Source organism: Trichechus manatus, unplaced genomic scaffold (assembly GCF_000243295.1).
Source record: "Trichechus manatus latirostris isolate Lorelei unplaced genomic scaffold, TriManLat1.0 scaffold00248, whole genome shotgun sequence".
Classification (NCBI taxonomy): domain Eukaryota; kingdom Metazoa; phylum Chordata; class Mammalia; order Sirenia; family Trichechidae; genus Trichechus; species Trichechus manatus.
This window is the reverse complement of record NW_004444184.1, coordinates 1050601-1075333: the sequence shown is the minus strand read 5'-3', so window position 1 is coordinate 1075333 and position 24733 is coordinate 1050601. Positions and strand designations below refer to the sequence as shown.

Below are 24733 nucleotides of genomic sequence, written 5' to 3'. Positions count from 1 at the left end.
AATACCAAGTTTTTATTCTTGGATATCGTTCGCTTAAGACCAGCACTCCTTTCATTTTTGTTAAAGTCTATATTACAGCATAACCAAAAAAAAAAAACAAAACAAACCCGTTGTCATCGAGTTGTTTCCGACTCATAGCAACCCTATAGGACCAAGTTGAACTGCCCCATAGAGTTTCCAAGGCTGTAATCCTTAGGGAAGTATACTGCCACATTGTTCTGTGGAATGACTGGTGGATTCGAACTGCCAACCGTTTGGATAGCAGCCGGGCACTTACAATTTATCTAATATTAATTACATTTTAGTCTCTTTGATGAGATTTAAGAAACATCTTGATTTTTTTTTTTTAATATTGGGTTTCCAGATCACCTTAGTGGGTGAAATTTTGAAATACTGTTCTGAAACTCTCAAAGTATATCTGTTTGGGGAACTGCGTTCTACTGTGTACTTAAAATGTACCAAGTGTTTTGCGAGAATGTGACAAAAATATCGTGCGAATGAAGCAATTTAAAGTGTAAGGAAGAGCGATTGTATTGTAACCTTCTTTATGGTGCCATGTTATCCCTCTGTTTCTGATGCTGTTTTTTAACTTACACATTAGAGGCATTTTTTAAGCTTTAAAAAAAAAGCTTACGACATTCTATTTTGCTACCTGATGATTTTTTTTCACTTTCCCATATTTTCCCTCATTAACCATTTATTAAGTACCTTTTATGTCTTGAGCACTGTACTTGGCCCTAGTGACACAGGGTATGTATATACCTCAGAGAACTGTTCTCAGGAAGTTTCCTGCCTATTCAGAAAGACAAGTGAGAAAATAAAATGATGTGTGAAATGTGTTAAAATGGAATAATATATTACAGTGTACTATGCTGCAGTAAATAAACGAAACCAAAACCAAAACCATGGCCATAGAGTCGATTCTGACTCATAGCGACCCTGTAGGATGTAGTAGAACTGCCCCATAGGGTTTCCAAGGAGCAGCTGATGGATTTGAACTGCTGACTTTTTGGTTAGCCACCAAGCACTTGACCACTGTGCCATTAGGGCTCTGCAGTAAATAAAGGGAGTGTTTATCTCTGCATAAGGAATCAAGTATAGGAGGAAACTTAGGAATTCAATTTTTAAAGGCAATTGGGGATTTACCAGGTCAGTGATAGAGGAAAGGGCATCATTGGAGGAGGGAGCAATATAAACAGCAATTTGTGAAAATCTGGTTGTTCCCATGTAAGTTGTGTGTAGAGATGTGATGTGAAAGGAGATTGAAGACTTAGGTAAGGGTGAAATCAAAGAGAGCTTTGGCCTTGAACCTTTTGTCAGTAGAGAGCTATTGAAAAACCTTAAATTTGGAATGACCTGATGATTACAAAGATTGCTCTGACTTTTAAGGAGTGTGGAACTAATCGGCGACCATTGTATTAGTCCAGATGTCACGTAATGAGATTTGAAATATGTTAGTAGTAGAGGAATAGAGAATGGAAAAGATAAGACAGAAGAAACCATTTTAGAGATAGATTGCATGTGGAAGGGAGGGAGGGGAAGACTTAAAGGGTTTTCCGATGTGGAATCCTGAGTTGATACTACAGAAAGTTAAATGAGAGAGTAAAGAAGGAACAACAGGTTTTGGGAGAAACATAAGTTTCGGCTTAGAGATAATGCTTTTGAAAAGTCTGTAGTACATCTAGAGGTGAAGGCTAGTGGAAGTGCATTTCTGGTAGGCAATATTATGTTAGAGTTAGGAGTGCAGGCATAACGTCTGAACTGGGGATGGAAATGTAGCATTTGTTGTCTTAACAGGTTTTAGCAAAAGCTGTGCGCAGAATAAAACAACTCTAATAATAATAGAAGGGTAAATAAATAGAAAAAAATGGGCAAAAAGCGTGAGCAGGCATTTCACAGAAGAGGATATTCAAATAACCAATAAGTATTTGAAAAGGGGGTTTAATTTATTAGACGTTGTAGACATGAAAAGTGCAACCACAGTGAGATGTCACTTGCTCTCATGCCTAAAATTTGGGGAATGGGGGCAAAGGAGACAGTACCAGGTGGTAACAGGGCTGTGGAGCAACTGGAACTCTCGCTGTCTGTGGGAAAATCAGTTAGTACAGTCACTGTGGAAAACTCTTTGGCAACGTCTTCTAAAGTTGAACAAATGAACAGATGTATACATTATGACCAGTTGTGCACTCAGAGAGAGAGAGTTTGATGTGTAGCATTTTTTTTTGGTGTAAATACTCTCATCATGGTCAATTTCAAGCTACCAATAGTTTAAAAAACTGACTTGCAAAATTCTTGAATGTTTAACAGTCAGTATAAGCTGGGCTGTAGCACACCAACCCGACAATTTCAATCTTAGTTATATACCCAACAAAATGCATACATGTTGACAAAAAGACATGTACTAAAATATTTATGGCGGCACTATTTGTAATGCCAAAACCTGGAAACAGCCTAAATTTGTTATTAACATTAGAATGAATAAATTGTGGTATATTCATATGATAGAATATAGCAATGAGAATAATGAACTATTTAGACTGTAATTACACATAATAATATTGATGGATGTCACAAACATAAAATTGAAGCCAGACACAAAATATGGATTGTATTACTCAATTTATATACAATTCAAAAGCAGGCAAACTAATCTTGGATGTTGTTACCTTTAGTTGAGGAGTAGTGACCAAAGGGTGGCACAAGGGGCCTTCTGGGGCTCAAGTGTTATTTACTTTAATATGTTTACCTTGTGAAAATTTATCTAGCCATACTTATTATTTGTATGTTTTTCTGACTGTTACGTTCTATGTCAAAAAAAAAGTTTACATCAGGGTCAAAAAACGCCTATGAGCAGAGAAGGACATATGTATATAAATATGAAGTAGAAAGAGAAGGGTGACAGATCTCTGGGGAACACAAAAACCATGCATGCATTCCTGTTTCCTTCCCCATTTTCTTCAGGACCCCTTCCTGCCTTTTCTATGAAAATATCGCAGAATGTAAGGATAGTGCTGAGAATAAAAGTTCTGATAGTGGGATTGCTCTTGTAGCATTTCTGCATGGGGACTGTTTCCAAGGGAACATTTAGACTGAATTTATTCTTAGATTTTGGAAAAGTTAAAGGGTTGGAGAAAAAAATAAGTGCTATGATGAGAAGGACTACCTGGAAGCAGGAGATGGTGCTAAATGCAGAACAGCAACCTTTTTCTAAACTTTCCTAGTATATTAGATCCCAATAAATGCACTGTAATTATGTCATCATGTCTCAGTGATATATTGAAATGGTATACTTTGTAAATTATTTGGTTTGAGAAGAGGGTGGTAGGAAAATAATTCCATTCTGTCTCCTGGAAGAGTGCTGTTTGGAATTAGGAAAGTACTCCCAATTGAACAGGGCCATCACTATGGCGGGGCCCTGGTGGCACAGTGGTTAAGAGCTATGGCTGCTAACAAAAAGGTTGGTGGTTCGAATCCACCAGCTGCTCCTTGGACACCCTGTGGGACAGTTCTGCTCTGTCCTGTAGGCTTGCTATGAGTTGGAATCAACTCTACAGCAATGGGTTTTAACAGGTATCACTATGGTCCATAAACATGTAATATTAGAAAAGTGAGTGTCTGGTCATCTGAACTATTGGGTACTTATCTCTCTTTTCCAGAAATGGCGGCAGGTCTTTTGAAGACATCGTCTCTGTCTGCAAGGACAAAATTGCTACCTCAGATGGGGCTGTCACCTTATAATACATCTCATGGCTTCTTTGAAGAAGAAGTAAAAAAAAAACTTCAGCAATTTACTGATGGATCCGTTGACCTTCAGAAGGAAGACAGTGGCATTGGCATTCTTACTCTGAACAATCCAAGGAAAATGAATGCGTTCTCAGGTACTAGAGTTCTTCCTTTTGCTAGTTAAAAATGACTTTAAATCTAACCTACTATCATGTGGTTTTTATTTTTGCTGGGGTGGCAGAATTCTTGAAAGTCGTGGTACTTTTTGTAGAATAACAACAACAAATGCAAATAAATTATGTAATCCCATTAGGCAATGTAAACACTGCTCTTGCCTATTTATTGACATTTTCATAATTCTTAGATACTGGCAAATACCTTCTGTTTGCTAGGTAAGCTCTTGGAATATAAAAATTTTGTATTTAAAAGACCTGAAGGTCCAGGACATGTGGTAATTTGTAATATTGTGCTGAAGCTCAAATTTGAATTATGCTACCAAGATGTTGTGCAAGACCTAATAAGTAGCTTTGCTGACCACCTAACACTCTCATTTCAAGGTGATTTTGTTAGTCCCTGCTTGTCAGTTATGCACTTCGTGAACGGTAATTATATTCTTTAGTAGCATTTGAAATATTAGGCTCAAAAAAGTCTCAATAAATTATTGTGTTTTTACTTTATATAGAATCATAAATATAACATAATTCAATGGACTATAAACTCTGTAAATTATCTATGGTGGTTTTTTAAACCCAAGATGACTTTTCTCAGCAGAATTCAGGGCTGTCTCTCTATACAGCTGACCATTAGTATATGCAAGTATATTATATGTATATAATGCAAGGCACAAATATGAGCCACATATATAATTTTAAATTTTCTAGTAGCCACATTCAAAACAGTAAAGGAAACTGGGGAAATATAATTCTTAAAATATATTTTATTTAATTCATTATACCCCAAATATCACTTCAACATATAATCAGTATAAAAATTACTGATGAGATATTTCCATCTTTTTTCAAACTAAGTCTTTGAAATCTGGTGTGTTTTTTACACCTACTGCAGATCTCCATTTGAACTAGCCACCTTTCAAGTGTTCAGTGGCTGCATGTGGCTTATGGCGACTTTATTGAATAGTGCACCTCCATACCTTCAATTGGTTCAGAGACTAATAAACATAAACTTTACTATAAACCTAGGAAAAATAAAATTAGAAAAATAAGACTGCCCGAGAGAGACTAGAGCACTAGTTTTAATTTACTACTGAATAGTTATAAATAATAATTTGTAAGTAGTAAAGCCTTTTATTTAAATGGAAACATATATTATTAATTTGATGCATGACATATAAAACTAATAAAAGGAGAGCTGTTTTGATTTGGGTAGTGCTCTTTGGCTGGGTTGGGTTGGATTGGGCGTTGGAAGAGTGAGCCCCATACCCTCTAGCTGCTGAGGTCTTTGAAAATCACCCAACCAGTTACTCTTTAAGGTTTCTTCTGATTCTTAAAGTTTATTTTAAAATGTCAAAAAGTGAATATAAGATATACTACAAGTTAGAGGTTTTTTTCATGCTCAAGGCCAGCATTATTTTTTAGAAGCTTAAATGGATGATTGTAGCTCAACATTTACCTATCCAGATTTATTCTTTGCTCAATGTATGTGGTGTTTTTTTTTTTTTTTTGGGCGGGGTGGGGGGCAGTTCTACTAGACTGAAAATTCTTTGAGAGCAAGAACTGTATTTCTAAAGCATTTAGGACATCCTTGAAAAGGATTACTATTTTAGCTAGGTCATAATTAGCAATTAGAAAGGATAGCTGCATTAGTCATTTTGTGAGTCAGTAACATTAATTTAACACTTATTGTGGAACCACCCCACTACTGGTTACTTCAGAAAATAATAGTTGATGACATTGTGGGATTTATATTCCAAAGAAGTATACATAATTTAATAGCACTTATATAGTTAGTTTTGGAACCTTGTTAAGTCAGATTCTTTGCTAGTTTTAACCTTCTACTAAGACCTTTACGTTGACTTCTAAAGTGTTTTCTTAGGCAGAGAAAGGTCAAATCAGTCATGTTGAGAACCTTATAAACTTTATGAACTTGGAAGATCACCAAATGTAAACATATCCAAAATTACTGATTAGCAGATCTTAAAATGACAGTGCTTCCTGTTTCCGCTTTAAACTAGTCCATTATAAACAGTCTTCAATAAAATTTTGGAATGATATCAAAGTGACAGTCTGTTCAGTCAAGAAATCATAGAATCAGTGATTGATAGGCACCTTATTGTCAGCCTATGAAGCACTTGCATAATATGCATCAGGCTCCTCAGAGCATTTTGCCAGCTATGGAACAAGATGATATTTACTACCCTTTCCTTGAAGTAACATCCTGTTTTGCTATCTCTTATATGACTAGAATAGGAATCTCACTTTAGTTCTTTATACCATAGATTCATTAATACCTTGTAAGATCTTGTAGTAGTGTTTTACCCATAACTCTTAGTGAGCTTGTTGACAAAGACACTTAACATCTTTCACATGTACTACTGTGAATCAGATCTCTAGATTTTATCTTTGCTCTAAGTAATAATTTTTCCTTACTGCCAAATCCCACATTTTCCACTCCAAGTTTCCTTTTCCTAAGATATGTATGATACATTCTTTTAATTGTTCTAACTAGTCATGTGTTGGTGTGATTTCTTAACTGAGGTAAGTGGATAGATACAACTAACAAATTGTAAGCTGTTTAAAAGAAGGGACTGTCACATATACCTCTTTTGTATACTCCGTAATACCAGCAGAATAGACATATGAGAGTATTTAGTAAAAAATTGTAAAATATATTACTTGAAAGTCCTACTTGACATCTTACAGTTTCTAAATTATTTCTGTTTTTCTCATGGCTTGTATCTATTTGTGATTTCCTTCCTCTTCTCTCTGGCAGGTGTTATGATGCTACAACTTCTAGAAAAAGTAGTTGAATTGGAAAATTGGACAGAGGGGAAAGGCCTCATTGTCCGTGGGGCAAACAATACTTTCTCCTCAGGATCTGATCTGAATGCTGTGAAAGCACTAGGAACTCCAGAGGCAAGTGTTGTATGAAATATGCATTAGATTGTACATGTTTGTCAGACATCTGTGGCTGAGATCTTTTTATTTTAAGTATATGGTTATTATGAGGATACCAGTAACCAGTTGCGGTCAAGGCAGTTCAGACTCATGGAGACCCTATACGTGCTCCATAGGATTTTTAATGGCTGGTTTTTCAGAATTAGATCACCAGGCCTTTCTGTTGAGGTGCCTCTGTGCGGACTTATAGGTTCATCTGCCTCCATGGGCTTGTAACTCAGATTAGGTTTAGGATACACCTTAAACTGATTAACATAACAAACAAAACCCTATTCCTAAAAGGGATTACATCCACAGATATAGGGGTTAGAATTCCAACACATGTTTTGCGGGGACACAATTCAATCCATAACATGGACAGTTTTAAGAAAACGCAGTATGTATAGAGTATGTTTATCACAAGATAGTTTTAAAATTAAGAAGAACTAGAAACAGTGCGTGTGAAGTCCTGATTATAGTCTACATGAAAAGTGGAAATTATCAGGAACTTTACATAACTGTTTCTAGTTCTGTAAGAATGTGTGAAACTGAAGTTTAAAATGGCCTTGGGCTTTTGAGAGTCAAGAGTTGCAGCTGCACCTATAATCTGGCCCCCTCACAGCTGAGATATTATGAGACGCCTAACATGACTTAAGTTATAAACAGTCTTTCTCTCAATGAGGTTTTTCTTTATCCAGCATACTTACTCTTTGTTGTTGCAGATGTATCACTGGCATCTGCTTAATTGGTGAATTTGCCTTTCTTTTCTGAAGATGATAAGATAACTGTAATATATGATGATTTTAGTAATTGGATTACATTCTCTCCTAATTATAATAAAAATGCTTAAAATACTTACTAAATGACATTTAAAAAAAAAAGATAACTAAGTTGGTGTTTTTGTCAGTGTATTTTTTCAGTATTTTGTAAGAAAACTTTTTAATGAAAATTGCTAAAAATAAACAAGAATAGATCAGTGCTGTACCCATAACAGCGTCAACAACCATCAGCATTTTATTATGATTATTTGTCTGTCACTCCACTTTTTTATTTTATTTTTTTAAGTGGAGTTGGTCCCTTAAGAAGTTGGTTTCATTTTGGTATCCTTTGTTTAAAGAACAGGAAAAGAGATTAAACTGTCCCTATTAGGTACTAGTGGTTAAGAGCTCAGCTGCTAACCAAAAGGTTGGCAGTTAGAATCCACTAGCCACTCCTTGGAAACTCTATGGGGCAGTTCTACTCTGTCCTATAAGGTTGCTGTGAGTCGGAATTGATTCAATGGCAACGGGTTTGTGTTTGTTTGTATTAGGTAGTTGGAGCCCTGGTGGCACTGTGGTTAAGAGTTACAGCTGCTTAACTAAAAGGTCAGCAGTTTGAACCTACCAGCTGCTCTTCAGAAACCCTGTGGGGCCGTTCTACTCTGTCCTGTAGGGTTGCTATGAGTCGAAATCAACTGGATGGCAGCAGGTTTTTATTAGTTAGTTAATTTTTAAGTTGAGAAGATGGAGGCCTGAAGGTAGACTAGCATAATACAAGGATTAACCTTAAAAAGTTAATGGGACAGAGAAAAGAGTAGAATAAGAATCTAATGTAGGTTTTAACCTAGTTGTAAGAATGCTGCCACAGATGTTCTGTAGGCTACAAAAAGTCTCTTTACAGGGGGGAGAAATAATCAAAATCCAATTTTAAGCTCCAGAATGTGGGAAATAAAAACCTGCCTACTTGGCCATGAAGGGGCATAATGCCTCAACGAAAAGTCTGGCATTTTAGAAGCTTTTATACTCTTAATCTAGCTGGAAGATTAATATCCTTTGCCCCTGACTTCCCTTGTTACTTTTCTGTTGGTCCATTGCCCCCTTAGTTCTCTATGGCTTAAATGTCTACAGTGACCCCAGTATTCTTTTCTGACTTCTTTGTTTTGTCTGTTACTGTTGTACAGTTCTGTTTTAGCCTCATTCACATATAGAAAAGCAATTTTAATTTTCTTTACAAACCCTTCCATGTATTTTGAGGAAATTAATAGTAAATTTAACAAAAAAGAGGCTCATTTATGGTTCCAGGATAAGATACTTTTTTATAGGCCAGCTATTTTTCTACTCAGGATAAAAAGTGATTTAGAGCACTTATAATGTTAATAACTCCTTTTGTCACTTCGGCTGAACATTAGGCCTCTCATCTTTGTTATGCTGGGAAGAGCTGGGGAGTGGTTTTGGATCTTACATTATCTAAGTAGCATGAAAATAGCACCATCTGCAGCAATTCTCAAAATCTTTTACTAGTACTATCTGCTTCCAGCTTCCATACATCAGCAGGTCTAGCTCTTCCCTGGTTCCTTTCCCTCAGTTTACTCTGTCACAAGTAGTAGGTTATCTTTCATTGACTTATTTTCTCCTTTGACCCATTGAGAGGATTAAGCATGTAACCATTGTTGGCTCAACTATTTGGGGGGAAATTTTAACAAATTTTTCTCCTCCCTAGGTCATGTTGGCCAGTACAGTTTAATCTCTATTTTTGATACATTTAAGACCAAAACATACTCATTTGACTCCCAGTGCTATTACTGATATTTATAATAATGATAATAACATTTTTGTTCTCTTACTGTGTCAGGTACTATTCTAAGCTCTGTACATGTTATAACTTATTTAATCATTACTAACTCACTAGTAACATAGGTACTATTATTAGTACCGTTTTACAGATGAGACTGAGACAGAGATGTTAAATAAGTTGCCCAAGGTTAAACTAGCTAGTAAGTGGTTAGATTCAAACCTAGGTAGTTGGGTTTCAGTTTGGGTTTGTTTAATTTTTTTTAATGCTCTTTAACCATTATTCCATACTGCCTCTAAACATTTTTAGTATGACTTTTATCTTTTGAATGAAAATTACAGCAGTACACAGGCTGATGCTTGATTCATATTCATTTCTACCAATTTTAGATAATTCCATCAGAACTTTAAGTAACCCAGATCTACTAATGGAAAATACTTGTTGCCATCGAGTCAATTCTAACTCATAGAGACCCTATATGACAGAGTAGAACTGCCCCATAGGGTTTCCAAGGAGTGGCTGGTGGATTCGAACTGCTGACCTTTTGGTTAGCAGCCAAGCTCTTAACCACTACGCCGCTTAACTTTACTGAGATAGTTCAAAAGATTCTATTGGAGAGGTTTTTAATAGAATATAAATCATTCTACTTTTAAAGCTTTTTAGCTCTTTGGCCTTGTGTTAATTTTGTCATCATTTTGTGATACAGACTAGCCTTCTTGATAAGGCTTTAAATTAGGAAATGTGTACCATCATGGTTTTTACCTTTTTTCCTTGCCTGCGTTTGTTTTATAAATCAACATAGTTGTCCATCTGAAGTTCATTTGTTTCAGTTAATTTCATGAAGTACCTAGTATATGCAAGACATTGTTAGCTGCTAAGGGAGATACAAGGATAAAGAAGGCATACTGTCAACCTCAAGGAACTTACTGTCTAGGCCTAGCAAATGCCATCTCTCTTCTTTCTGAAGCCTTCCCAGCTACCTGCACTTCCACCCCAGCTGAAATGAATTGTTTCTTCTTTGGCACTCATTTCAATTTTTTCAGACATTTCTTAATATATTTATTATATTATACCTTGATCCTTGCTGCATTTCTGTATTCCTCATGAGATTATTGAAGACTAGGAATAGGAACTTGGACCACGTTTCATTTATTATTATCTTCCCTAACCCCTATCATGTAGACATAATAAGTGTGCATAATAATGAATCTAAACACTTAATTCATACAAGACAAATTGATAAGTATATGATTAAGGTACAAAATAAACATACCATGGAAACAAAAAGGAAAAATTCTTACTAGGGAATTTAGGAAAGCTTCATAGAAAAATATTCTTTGATCTGGACATTTCTTGAAATATGTAGAGGCAAGGACAGGTGATTCCAAATAGTCGCAATGACATGGGGATGATAAGTTTAAAGTGTTAGCAGGATGGCAAATAGTTGTGGTTGAAGTAGGATGCTTGAATGAGGTGTATGGTAGTCACTGAAGGTAATGTAGTTTGGATCAAGTGGTCCATGGTGTGTTGCCAAGAAATTTGGGCTTTATTCTTTTGGTGATATGAAATCATCATAGGAAGGTTTATCAGCATGCAAGATAGAGAGAGGGGGGGGAAAAAAAAACTAAATATAGAGAGACCAGTTAAGAAACAAGAAAGAAAAGTTAGGAAGAAGATAGAAAAAGCAGGGATTGGTATTAGAAATATTTCAGAGGAAGAATTGAGAGGGATTATCTCAATTCCATTAGTACTTCTGTCAGTTCAGCTAGTACTTGGTAACTGATTGGAATGTAGGGGTCAAATGTGATAACAAAATTCTGAGCCTCGTGGACCAGAAGACCTCTCCCCCTCCCCCCACTAACTCAGAGGTCTCAACATTTATATAATCCTTTACGGAGTGTCCATATACATTTTCATCCTTCTAACCATCCTTTAAGTCAAATAGAACAGGTACTTTTCCTGTGTTATGTATGAGGAAACTGAAGTTCATAGTTCAGACTTGCTCAAGTTTGTGCTATTAATAAATGGTAACACTAAGGTTCAAACCCAGCTTCTTCGACTCTCAGTTGGATTTTGCCATGTTGAGTTTGAGGTGTTGGAAGAATGTGGAAATGTCTAGTAGATTTTGGAACTCTACATTAAAACAGTAGTAGAAGCAATAGGAGTGAATGAAATTTCCAAGGAAGAATTTTTAGATAGAGGGAAAAAAGTGCGTTGGATTTTGGGGGGAATACAGGCTTTTAGAGGGTTAGCTGAGTAAGATGATCCGAGGAAAAAAAATGGAAAAGCATAATCAAAAAAATAGAGAGTCAGGAGTGAGAATGTCACTAGAAAGTGAGAAGATAAGAGTATCAGATTAAAGACATTGGCTGAAGAAATGTACCAGATGTTATAGAGAGAGAGGAAGATGGAAATACGAAGCTATTTAACTTGACAAATAGATTATTAGAAACCTTTGAGGGGAGTCTTTTGGGAGAAGGATGAAGACCAGATTACACTGGGTTGAAGAAAGAATGTGAGGTGAAGAAGAGGCAGTGAGTTAGACTGCTTTTGAGAAATAAAGAAATCTGCAATTTGTGCACATAGCAAGATAAAATCCTCAAAGGTACAGAGAATCAAATTTTAACATAATTTCTCCTGTCCTCCCCTCCTTCTTTTGTATGTTTATATTCTTAAAGGATTACAGTTTATAGTAGTAAAAGGTAGGTATGTCGTATGCCTCTTACCCTCAAGTTACTGAGTAGGACTTCATACTGTCTGGGATATGTGATGGGAGATCAAATGTAGCATCATTTGCATTTCAGATAGCATCAAAGAGTTTTAAATAGAAACGTCATAAAAAAGGTTAGGTGTATTTTTTATTTTTTAAATCGTGAAAATGTTTTTAATTTCTTATATAAATACATTTGCATTATACCTTTGTGTGTGTTTATGCTTATTCTTATTTAAAGGATGGAGTGGCCTTATGTATGTTCATGCAAAACACCTTAACAAGATTCATGAGGTAATGTATCTTTCTTTTTAAAATAAGACTTTTAAAAGACCAAAAATAAATCCTCATTATTTGCAGCAGTTAAAATTAATAACTGGTTTTCAAATTATAATTATTCTAATGATGAACTTATTTCTTTGTGCCATGAAGACAGTCATTTAATTAAATGTAGGTGAGGTATACATAAATATTTAAAAAATAAGAGAAATGAGGGACAAAAAAATCTTAAGACAGCCTTTTTTCCTAAAGAGCTTATATTACTAGCTATGTTAAGGCGTAGACATAGGGAAAGTTAAGTACTGACGTAACAGTAGAATAAAGACAGTATTCAAGAGATGACACATAGAGAGTACCTAATATTCAAAACTAGTAGAGTGTTTAATAAAGTGACCTGTATTCAGAGGAAGGAGAAAACAGACAATGAATTTGACAAGAGTTTTAAAGCTACCTGAGGAAAATGGATTCACTTTGCGACTTAGGTGAAGAAGAAAGGGGAAAACTTGATATTTGGCCTATCACCTGCTTTTGTGGTTACAAACTCTGACATGCTTGGGATGATTAGCTTCCCACTTCTGTGTTCTAAATGTAGACAAATTAGAAATCACAAAAACTACAGAAATTCATATTCATAAGTCTTAAAAGTCATTGTTTAAAGAAAATAATTCTTTCTATTTGGGGGCAGTGTGTGTTAAGAAATTTTCAATTACCTTAGGCCTACAGCTTTGCATTTTGGTTAGTGCCTACAAAAATTATTTTCAAAACATTTTAGATTTACATTTTAATATTTACACATGCCTGCGAAATGAATCTTTACAAACAGGAAAAGTAAGAGATTTATTTTTACCACAGAATCATTCCTTTTATTAGTCTGTGAATCATTTCAGGGAACGTTGAAAAGATTTTTGATAGGAACCTTCATAATGACACAGTTGTTCAGTCTTCTGTACCACATTTCCTTTCATTGGATAGCCCTAATTTTCCCACCCTTCCCCTGATATCAATAAAAACGGACTAAGGCAATGTCAAGTAGAATTATTCTTAATGGGCAGCTGCTGGGAAGTTCCAGGAGCTGTGATATATACAAAAATATCCATTTATTTGGAAGAAAATTACATTGTGGCTGTCTTAGTTATCTAGTGCTGCTATAACAGAAATACCACAAGTGGGTGGCTTTAACAAAGAGAAATTTATTCTCTCACAGTTTAGGAGGCTAGAAATCTGAATTCAGGGTGCCCACTCCAGGGGAAGGCTTTCTTTCTCTGTCGGCTCTGGAGGAAGGTCCTTGTAATCAATCGTCCCCTCGTCAGTGCAGGGACCTCTGGTCCAAAGGATGTGCTGTTCTCTTGGCTATTGTTTCTTGGTGGCATGAGGAGCTTGTCTCTCTGCTCACTTCTCTCTTTTATATCTCAAAAGAGATTGACTTAAAACCTAATCTTGTAGATTGAGTCCTGCCTCATTAACATCATAGAGGTAGGATTTACAACACATAGGAAAATCACATCAGATGACAAAATGGTGGAAGTCACACAATACTGGGAAATCATGACCTAGCCAAACTGCTACGCATATTTTTGGGGGACACAATTCAATCCATGACAATGAGTATAGGTTAAAAAAATATAAAATGATTCAGGGAGGTATTTTGATAAACTTACATTGACATTTAGTATGCATTACTATGTGTTCAGTATTATACTGGTGTTTTTCCTATGGGCACAGTTGCAAGGATCCACTGATCTTTGACTTGTGTTTGTTATAAACACAGTGCAATAATTTCACTTTCTACTGCATCTTAAATTCTTTTATAACATTTGTAAATCAATATTGAAATTAAAAATATTAACACTCATTTTTCCTTTTTTTTTTCCAATATACAGACTTCCTTTAATAAGTGTTGCATTGGTTCAAGGATGGGCAGTGGGTGGAGGAGCAGAAGTCACAACAGCATGTGATTTCAGGTAGGATGAAAATTGCATTACTCCTTGCACAAATATAATTAATGGATGCTCAAATTTACTTTTTGCCTGAAACCAATAATTTATATATTTCTAAACAGGGTAATCAATTAGTGAATATTTTTGTCTTGTCCTTAAAATAGACAATTTCAGTCAGTCTGGTATAACAATTCTCCATTACTTTATTACTGTGCATTTCAAAAATTAATAAAACAAAATTATTTTGAATAAAACAAATCCATACTAGCAAAATGTCTGGGGATGGAAGCTAAGGAAATGTATGAAACTTTAAGATCCGAAAGAATTATGCAAAGAAAAGTGAACAACTGTAAAAAAGAGAAATGAGGAAAGAGAGAACTGCTGTAGCTGAACTCTTACCAGTAAAACCAAATTTTCCTGAGATCCATTTCATATCTTTACTTGATTTGTAGTAAGTTTGTAGGACTTTTGGGCTGATGGGGGAATAAAGTTAGAGAAAATTATTTGGAACCAGTAGTCCTTGAATCCGTGTAATCTTTGTTAGTGTTGGATAGCTATCCTATGTAGGAGTGACATTTTGTAGAATCAAAAGCTTTATTATGTGTTTGAAACTGCTTTCTTGGTACCGTTCCCAAGATCTACTAACTCAAGTTTAGGGAGAACCAGTACAGTTATCTTTTATTTGTAGAGGCTCACATACTTGAGCCTCTTTGTAACATGAAAGGTAGTATAAAATAGCGTAATTGGAGACAAAAATGACAAAGCAGTAAAGAACCCTGGAGTCAGATGCATTCAGTCCCTGTTTACCACTTTTATCTATTTGATTTTGAGCTATTTCATTTCTGTAAGTCTCAGTTTCTTTATCTGTAAAATGGAAATCTCTCTCTTAAATGCTTATTGTTGTTGTGTACCTTTGAGTTGATTCTGACTCATAGAGACGCTATATGACAGAGTAGAATTGCCTGTGATGGTTAAGATTGTGTGTCAGCTTGGCTGGGCCATGATTCTCAGTGTTTAAATGTGATCACTCCCATGATTGAATATACTGTGAGTAGCCAGTCAGATGAAAGGGAATTTCCTTGGGGGTGTGGTCTTCATCTGAATATAAGCAGACTTTCTGGTTTTTTGCTCATTCCGGATCCTGCGGCTGCCTCCTGTCATCTCATCTCGGTTTTTGATACTTGAGCTGTCAGTTTATCTGCCGAACTTCGGATTCATTCATCTTCACAGCCTGTGAGCGGAGCCCTGCTCTCTGACTTGCCAGTGTTGGGCTCGCCAGCTTCTGCGGCTGTGTGACTTGGGAGAGGTCTCTACCCTAATCCATGGACTTGGGACGTTCTAGCCTCTACATTCGTGTGAGCTGTTTCTTTGATATAAATTTCTCTCTCTATATATATTTATACACTTTACTGGTTTTGCTTCTCTAGAGATCCCAGCCTAAGACATGCCCCATAGGATTTCCTAGACTGGAATCTTTTTTTTTTTAATTGTAATTTAGATGGTTTACAGAACCAATAGTTTCTCATTAAACAGTACACATACTGTTTTATGACAGTGGTTTAACAACCCCACAGCATGTCAACACTGTCCCTTCTCAGCCTTGGGTTCCCTATTACCAGCTTTCCTGTCCCCTCCTGCCTTCTAGTCCTTGTCCCTGTACTTCTGTGCCTCATTTGTCTAGACTGGAATCTTTGGGAGCAGATCGCCATGTCTTTTCTTCCGTGGAGTGGCTGGTGGGTTCAAACTGCCTACCTTTCAGTTAGCAGGTAAGCACTTAACCATTGTGTCACCAGGACTCCTTAAATCTTTACAAAAACGAAAACCCATTGCCATCGAGTTGATTCTGACTCAGAGTAGAACTGTCCCATAGGGTTTCCAAGCAGCAGCTTGTGGATTCGAACTGCCAACCTTTTGGTTAGCAGCCGAGTTCTTAACCACTACGCCACCAGGGCTCCTAAATCTTTATAAAAAAAAAACCCAAACCTGTTGCTGTCGTTTTGATTCCGACTCATAGCAACCCTGTAGATGGATTTAAATGAGATAATGTTTATATAAGTTTTAACATAATGCTTAGCCTAAAGTACACATCAATGAATATTAATAATATTGCTTAGAGTCTTAAGATTTCCTTATATTGTTCTCTCATTTGTAGAAGTGCCAGTATGGTAACATCTGGCATACTTTTTAACACATTAATTCTTGCATCATCTGAGATGCTTTTCAACCTTAAGGGTAACCCTGACTTCATTCTTTTTTTTCATTCATTTTACAGTTGATCCTGGCAAACATATATGTTGGAACATAGTCTAAGAGTAGACTTTCAGTGTTTAAAATTTGACTCTCCCTTTCAGACACTAAAAAGAAAGTCATCCTACTCTGGCATGTAGTGCTCTAGGCTAGGGAAGAAAATGGATGCAGGTGATTCATTCAGCTCTTTAGTTCCTTTTCAGCTCTGTTGCTTTGAATCATAAAAATTTTCATATTTGCAAAGTATATCTACTATCTACTGTACTAAAATGTTAGAAAAATAAGTTTGAAAATATAAAAGATACCGATTAGAAAAAGAAAGCTCTACAATTAGAGATACTAAAATATGTTTATTATTTAATCAAAGACTTCTTTGTCTTCCAACCTTCATGTTAACAATTTTTTAAATTAACTTTATTAAGGTATAATTTACATACAATAAAATGCACCCATTTTAATTGTATATGAATGAATTTTAATGGATGTATACACCATTGTAGCCACCTCCACAATCAAGATGTAGAATATTTGTATCACTCTAGTATGTTTGCACATACCCCTTCCCAATCAATCCCTACTCCTAGCCTAAGGTAACCACTAACAGTTTTCTTTTATTCTAAATTAAATTTTTTTTTTAAAGTTTCATGTAAATGGAATCACATAATGCCTGCTTTATTACTTGGAACTCCTTCTTTCCACTTAATTATTTTGAGATTCATTCATGTCTTGATTATTTTAACCTTAAGTAAGCCTGGAAATCAGGTAGTGTAGGTTCTCTAACTTTGTCCTTTTTGCAAATGGAATACTTCACAGCAATAAGAACAAATGAACTACAACTATATGCAGCAATATGGATGAATCTAGCAGCATAGTGTTGAGCAAAAGAGCCAAACAGACAACATATACTGTTTGATTCCATTTATATAAAGTATAAAAACAGGCAAAATTAATCTTTGTTGATAGAAATCAGGATAGTATATACCCTTAGGGTAAGTAATGACTGGGAATTGGCACAAGAAGAGCTAGTAATGTTCTGTTTCTTGAGCTGAGTGCTAGTTCCATGGATGTGTTCAGTTTGTGAAAATCCATCAAGCTGTACATTTTTTCGTTTTGTGTACAGTATTATGCTTCTAGTAAGATTTCTTTAAACTGTTACAACTATTTTTTGATAATATAAAATTGTCTTTGATTTCTGTGATCAGAAATTCATGAGTTATTCTAGTACATATATGTAAGTCAAAAAGTGTAGCAGTGTTCTCCAACATGGGAAGGAAGATTTGGCACATATTTGTAATACAGAAATACATACATTACTAAGCTAAAACTGTTTACGGTTTTCAGCCATTTGATACTGCCTTCACTGTACTGTGATTGTGTTATCTATGTGTTTACAGCTTAGATGCTTTAGGAACATACTCCTGTGTAAGACATGTTAAAAAAAATTTGAAAATCAACCAACTTAAGAATCTATTTTTTATTCATCCATGACAAAGAGGACATTTTGTCACAGTGAGCATAGTGCTCATTGCCACCAACTCACTCCAAAACAAACAAGCAAACAAAAAAGGCCCTGAATTCTAGAGCTACCTTTACCACAAAGTTGTAGCCTGGAAACATCTTTCAACAAAGAGGAAGATGGTTACCTAGTTCAATGGTAGATTTTTCTCTACAGAAATTAATTAGATAAATTCCCAAAACTTTTTAAGTTTTCACTATTTTTATCATCTTTAGAATGAATAAGATGAAAAGAATTGAGTAAATTTATTATAGCATCTCACTTTTGTCTATTGCTGGACCAGCATCACCTTACCTCTAGGCTTATTTTATAGAGTCACCTATGCTCTCTCATGGTACTGTTGCGCCCCCTTGAGCTCATTTACCTGTTGCCCACCTCTGTTATATAGGCATACCTTGTTTTATTGTGCTTCACTTTATTACGCTTCGCAGATACTGCATTTTTTACAAATGGAAGGTTTGTGGCGACCCTGCATCGAGCAAATCAGTCAGCACCATTTTTCCAGCCACATATGCTCACTTAGTTTCTCTCTGTCACATTTTGGTAATTCTCACAACATTTCAAACTTTTTCATTATTATATCTGATATGATGATCTGTGATCAGCGATCTTTGATGTTACTATTGTAATTGTTTTGGGGCACCACGAACCGCACCCATATAAGACAACGAACTTAATTGATAAATGTTGGGTGTGTTCTGACTGCTTCGTCAACCAGATGTTCCCCCATCTCTCTCCCTCTCCTCAGACCTCCCTATTCCCTGAGACACAACAATATTGAAATTAGGCCAGTTGATAACCCTACAGTGGCCTCTAAGTGTTCAAATGAAAGGAAGAGTGGCACGTCTCTCACTTTAAATCAAAAGCTAGAAATGATTAAGCTCGGTGCAGAAGGCATGTCAAAAGCCAAGATAAGCTGAAAGATAGGTATCTTGCACCAAACAGGTAGCTAGGTTGTGAATGCAAAGGAAAAGTTCTTGAAGGAAATTAAAGTGCTACTCAGTGAACACACAAACGAAAACAAAGTGAAACAGCCTTATTGCTGATATGAAGAAAGTCTTAGTGGTCTGGATAAAAAATCAAACCAGCCACAACATTCCGTTAAGCCAAAGCCTAATCCAGAGCGAGGCCCTAACTCTCTTCAATTCTGTGAAGGCTGAGAGAGGTGAGAAAGCTGCAAAAGAAAAATTTGATGCTAGCAGAGGTTGCTTCATGAGGTTTAGGGAAAGAAGCCGTCTCCGTAACTAAACTACAAGTGAAGCAGCAAGTGCTAATGTACAAGCTGCAGCAAGTTATCCACAAAATCTAGCTAACACAATTGATGAAGGTGACTACAATAAACAACAGATTTTTAATGTAGACGAAACAGCCTTATATTGGAAAAAGATGCCATCTAGAACTTTCATAGCTAGAGAGAAGTCGGTGCCTGGCTTCAGAGTTTCAAAGGACAGGCTGACTTTCTTGTTAGGGGTTAATGCAGCTGGTGACTTTAAGTTGAAGCCAGTGCTCATTTACCATTCCAGAAACCTAGGGTCCTTAAGAATTACACAAAATCTACTCTGCCTATGCTCTATAAATGGAACAGCAAAGCCTGGATGGAGCTCATCTTTTTACAATGTGGTTTACTGAATATTTTAAACCCACTGTTGAGAGCTACTGCTCAGAAAAAGATTCCTTTGAAAACAGTACTACTCGTTGACAATGCACCTGGTCACCCAAGCTCTGATGGAGATGTACAAAGGAGATGAATGTTGTTTTCATGCCTGATAACACAACATCCATTCTGCAGCCTGTGGATCAAGGAGTAATTTCAACTTTCAAGTCTTATTATTTAAGAAATACATTTCATAAGGCTATAGCTGCCATAGATAGTGATTCCTCTGATGGATCCGGGCAAAGTAAATTGAAAACGTTCTGGAAAGGATTCACCATTCTTGATGTCATTAAGAACATTCATGATTCATGGGAAAAGGTCAAAATATCAACATTAACAGGAGTTAGGAAGAAGGTTCCAACCTTCATGGATGAGTTTGAGGGATTAGAGACTTCATTGGAGGAAGTAACTGCAGATGTGGTGGAAATAGCAAGAGAACTAGAATTAAAAGTAGAGCCTGAAGATGTGACTGAAATGCTGCAATCTCATGATAAAACTTTAATGGATGAGGAGTTTCTTCTTATGGATAAGCAGAGAAGGTGGTTTCTGGAGATGGAATCTACTCCTGGTGAAGATGCTGTGAACATTGTTGAAATGACAACAAAGGATTTAGAATATTACATAAACTTAGTTGATAAAGCAACGGCAGGGTTTGAGAGGATTGACTCCACTTTTGAAAGAAGTTCTACTGTGGGTAAAATGCTATCAAACAGTATCAGCATGCTACAGAGAAATCTTTTGTGAAAGGAAGGATCGTCGATTGATGCAGCAGACTTCATTGTTGTCTTACTTTAAGATATTGCCACAGCCATCCCAACCTTCAGCGGCCACCACCTGATCAGTCAGCAACCATCAACACTGACACAAGACCATCCACCAGCAAAGATTACGACTCGCCAAAGGCTCAGATGATGGTTAGCATGTTTTAGCAATAAAGTATTTTTTAATTAAGATATGTACATTGTTTTTTTAGACATAATGCTATTGCATACTCAGTAGTCTACTGTATAATGTAAACATAATTTTTATATGCACTGAGAAACCAAAAAATTTGTGTGACTTGCTTTATTGTGGTGGTCCGGAACCGAACCTGCAATATCTCCGACGTATGCCTGTATATAGTAGGTATCAAGAAACCTAAAGTCATAATATATAAATAATACATAAATAACAGGCAGCCAATATACACTGCAGTTTTTTAAGGCTTTTTGTCCTAGTACTTATACTTCCAAAAACCCATCTTAATAGTCAGGGTTTTAGATAAGTATATGCTATGAAATCATGATTAGTATTTATAACACAAAAGAGTTTCTATTATAATAGCTAAAAATCAGAGATAAATCTCCACACCTAGGGATGTGGTTAAATTAGGGTCAATTCACAAATATTTTAGGTTCTCAATGAATATTAATGATGTGGAAATACTTCACAATTCTTTAAAAGTTGATGTTAATGTAGAAAATATATAGGAAAAATCTATATGCATAGAAAGGAAACACAAAAATATGTTAATAGTAGTCATCTTTTTATATGAAAGAATTGCTGGAAATTTTTTTTTCTTTATACTTTTTTGTATTTTCTAAACTTTCTACAAAAAATATATATTTAAAAAAATTTTTTTTATTATAGTGAACTATACAGAAGAACACAAATCATTTCATCAGTTTCTACATGTACCTTCAGTAACATTGATTATATTCTTCAAGTTGTGCAACCATTTTCAGTCTCTTTTCCCAAGTTATCCCACCACCATTAACATACCTTCAGCACACTCTAAGCAAAATCCTCCTCTTTCCCTCTCCCTCTCACCCCATCAATCACTTTTTGATTGCTATATATTTGCTTATTTCATATAAATGGTATCATACATTGTTTGTCATTTTGTGACTGACTTACTTCACTCAACATAAATGTCCTCTGGGTTCATCCATGTGGTACGCATCAGGATCTCATTTCTGTTTATGGCTAATATCTCTTTGTATATCTATACACCACATTTTGCTTATCCATTCATCAGCTGATGGATATTTTGGTTGTTTCCACTTTTTGGCTGTCGTGACTAGTGCTGCAGTGAACATTGGTGTAATGAACATTGGTGTACATATGTCTGTTCATGTCGCTGCTTTCAGGTCTTTTGGGTATATACCTATGAGTGGAATTGCTGGGTCACATGGTAGTCCTATGTTCAACTTTTTGAGGAATCTTCAAACTGTTTTCCACAGTGGCTGTTGTTGTTAGGTGCTGTCGAGTCAGTTCCAACTCATAGCGGCCTTTTTATGTACAACAGAACGTAACACTGCCCGGTCCTGAGCCATCCTCACAATTGTTGTTTTGCTTGAGCCCATTGTTGCAGCCACTGTGTCACTCCATCTTGTTGAGGGTCTTCCTCTTTTTTGCTGACAGTAGCTGTACCAATTTATAATTCCAGCAACAATGGATGAGTGCTTGTTTTTCCACAGCCTCGCCCAACACTTAGTGTTTTCCAATTTTTTGATCATTGCCTTTCTAATGAGGGTGAGATGGTATCACACTGTGGTTTTGATTTGTGTCCTCTTAATGGCATTGAGGAGCCCTGGTGGCACAGTTGTTAAAAGCACTTGCCTGGTAACTGAAAGGTTGGCGGTTGGAACTCATCAGCTGCTCCACGGTAGAAGGATGTAGTAGTCTGCATAGGCCCAGTCTGATTACATGAGTCCTTAAAGGCAAAGGGATGAGTCAGAAGGGAAAGGCAGAGAGATTTGAAGCAGAAGGACTCACGCCACCATTGCTGGCTTTGAAGATGTTGAGACCGTGAACCAAGGAATGTGGGCAGTCCTTGGAAGATGAAAACAACCCCCCTGGCTGAAACATGAACCTCATTCCTAGAAGCACAGGGAACTGAATTTTGTCAGCAACCTGAACTAGCTTGAAAGTGGATTAATTCCCAGAGGCTCCAAAAATAAGTAAGCCAGTCCTGCAGACACTTTGATTACAGTCTTGTAAGACTAACCAGAAGACTCAGCTGAGTCACACTGTACCCAGACTTCTGATCTACAGAACCTTGAGATAATAAGTGGGTGTTTCTTTAAGCAGTTAAGTTTGTGGTAATTTGTTATGGCAGCAATAGAAAACTAATATAGGTATTGATAATTTTTAAAATAATATTTATTGTATTTTCTGATTGTAAAAATATGTGTTCATTCTAGGGGATATGAATCACCTTCAGATTTTTTTGTGTGTATAAATGTTTTTTATTTATTTTAAAATTTCTAAAAAAAACACGATGCATCAGCACTCTTCCCTTCTCGACCTTGGGTTCCCCATTATCGACTTTCCTGTCCCCTCCGGCCTTCTCGTCCTTGCCCTGGGTTGGTGTGCCCATTTAGTCTCGTTTTGTTTTATGGGCCTGTCTAATCTTTGGGCTGAAGGGTGAACCTCAGTAGTGACTTCAGTACTGAGTTAAAAGCGTGTCCAGGAGCCATACTCTTAGGGTCACCTTTGGATTTTGTTAAAATTCAGATTCAAATTTTATAGGTCTGGGCTAGGGCCTGAGATGATGCTGAAGTTACTTCTCCATGAACCACATATTGAATAGCAAGATTCTAGAATATTTTAAAAATACAGAAATTCTAAAATAAAAAATTAAAATTGCTACCATCCAAAGATAAGTAACTAACATTTTGCTCTGCTTGCTTCATTTATTTTTAATAGATAAATTTTCTATTTTTTATAAAGTTAGGATCATATGATATATAATTTATTTAGTGGCATTACATATACTTTAAAAACATGAATTCAGTAGGTCTAAAATATTCCATCAAGATGGATATACTATAATTTAGTCTCCTTTGGTTTGTTTCTAATTTTTCTCGGAATCGACTCGATGGCAACTGGTATACACACACACACACACACGTACATACTCATATATATATGTATTTATTGTCAATGCTGTGATGACTACTTTATACATAAGGGTTTGTCCACATTTCAAATTATTTCCTTAGAATAACTCCTGTAAGTAGTATAAGTACTACTTAAGTGTCCTTAATGAAAGGGTATGAAAATGTTCAGGGCTTTTGGTATATGTCCCACTAGCAATATGTATCTATTTGACAGCATCCTTTCTTAAAATGAGAATAATACTTTGAAAGATCTTTTTGATAGAAATTATATTTCATTTTAATTTGCACTTCTAAAGATTTTTGATGAGGCGTAAATGTTCATGTATGGTCGTGTGTGTGTGTGTGTGTGTGTGTGTGTGTGTGTGTGTGTATGGTATTTCCTTTGCCTGTTTTTCTTTTGGAGTATCAAGGATTTATAGATGGAATGAAGAACACATTATTCCTCCACTGTCCTAGTGAAACAATTCTCAGCTCTGCAATTTAGAGCCTGTCTATTTCCAATCTCTTACATTGTTTTCATGAATATAAATAACCCTTTACACAAGGTATTAGCATTTCCAGATGCTACCCATTCGTTCAAAGTATATTACAAAGAAAAGGAGTTGTAAACATGCTTGTCCCAAGGGAGCTTATTGTAGGTAACTCATTTCTTATGATACTGTCTTAGTCATCTAGTGCTGCCATAACAGAAATACCACAAGTGGATGGTTTTAACAAAGAGAAATTTATTTCCTCACAGTCAAAGTAGGCTAAAAGTCCAAATTCAGGGTGTCAGCTCCAGGGGAAGGCTTTTTCTCTCTGTCGGCCTTCTTCTCTTCGGTGTTCCCCCGGACTAGGAGCTTCTCTGTGCAGGGACCCCAGTTCAAAGAACGCGCTCTGCTCCTGGCACTGCTTTCTTGATGTTATGAGGTCCCTCAGTCTCACTGCTCACTTCTGTCTTTTATATCTCAAGAGATTGCCTCAGGACACAATCCAGTCTTGTAGATCAGGTCCTGCCTTACTAACACAACTGCCACCCGTCCTCCCTCATTAACATCACAGAGGCAGGTTTACAACATACAGGAAAATCACACAGTACCAGGAACCATGGCCTAGCCAAATTGATACACACATTTTCTGG

The 24733-nt window shown here is 36.2% G+C and overlaps 1 protein-coding gene across 2 annotated transcripts in view; it reads left to right on the top strand.

Annotated features, from left to right (window-relative positions):
* ECHDC1 (ethylmalonyl-CoA decarboxylase 1) overlaps window positions 1–24733 on the top strand; it is a 35282-nt gene that overhangs the window by 5818 nt on the left and 4731 nt on the right. For both annotated transcript variants that reach the window (XM_023724461.1, XM_023724460.1), the window contains exons 2-5: window positions 3657–3878; window positions 6673–6815; window positions 12338–12390; window positions 14256–14336. In XM_023724461.1, coding sequence (XP_023580229.1) covers window positions 3659–3878; window positions 6673–6815; window positions 12338–12390; window positions 14256–14336 — 497 coding nt within the window. In that variant the 5' untranslated portion in view covers window positions 3657–3658. The remainder of the gene's footprint in view (window positions 1–3656; window positions 3879–6672; window positions 6816–12337; window positions 12391–14255; window positions 14337–24733) is intronic.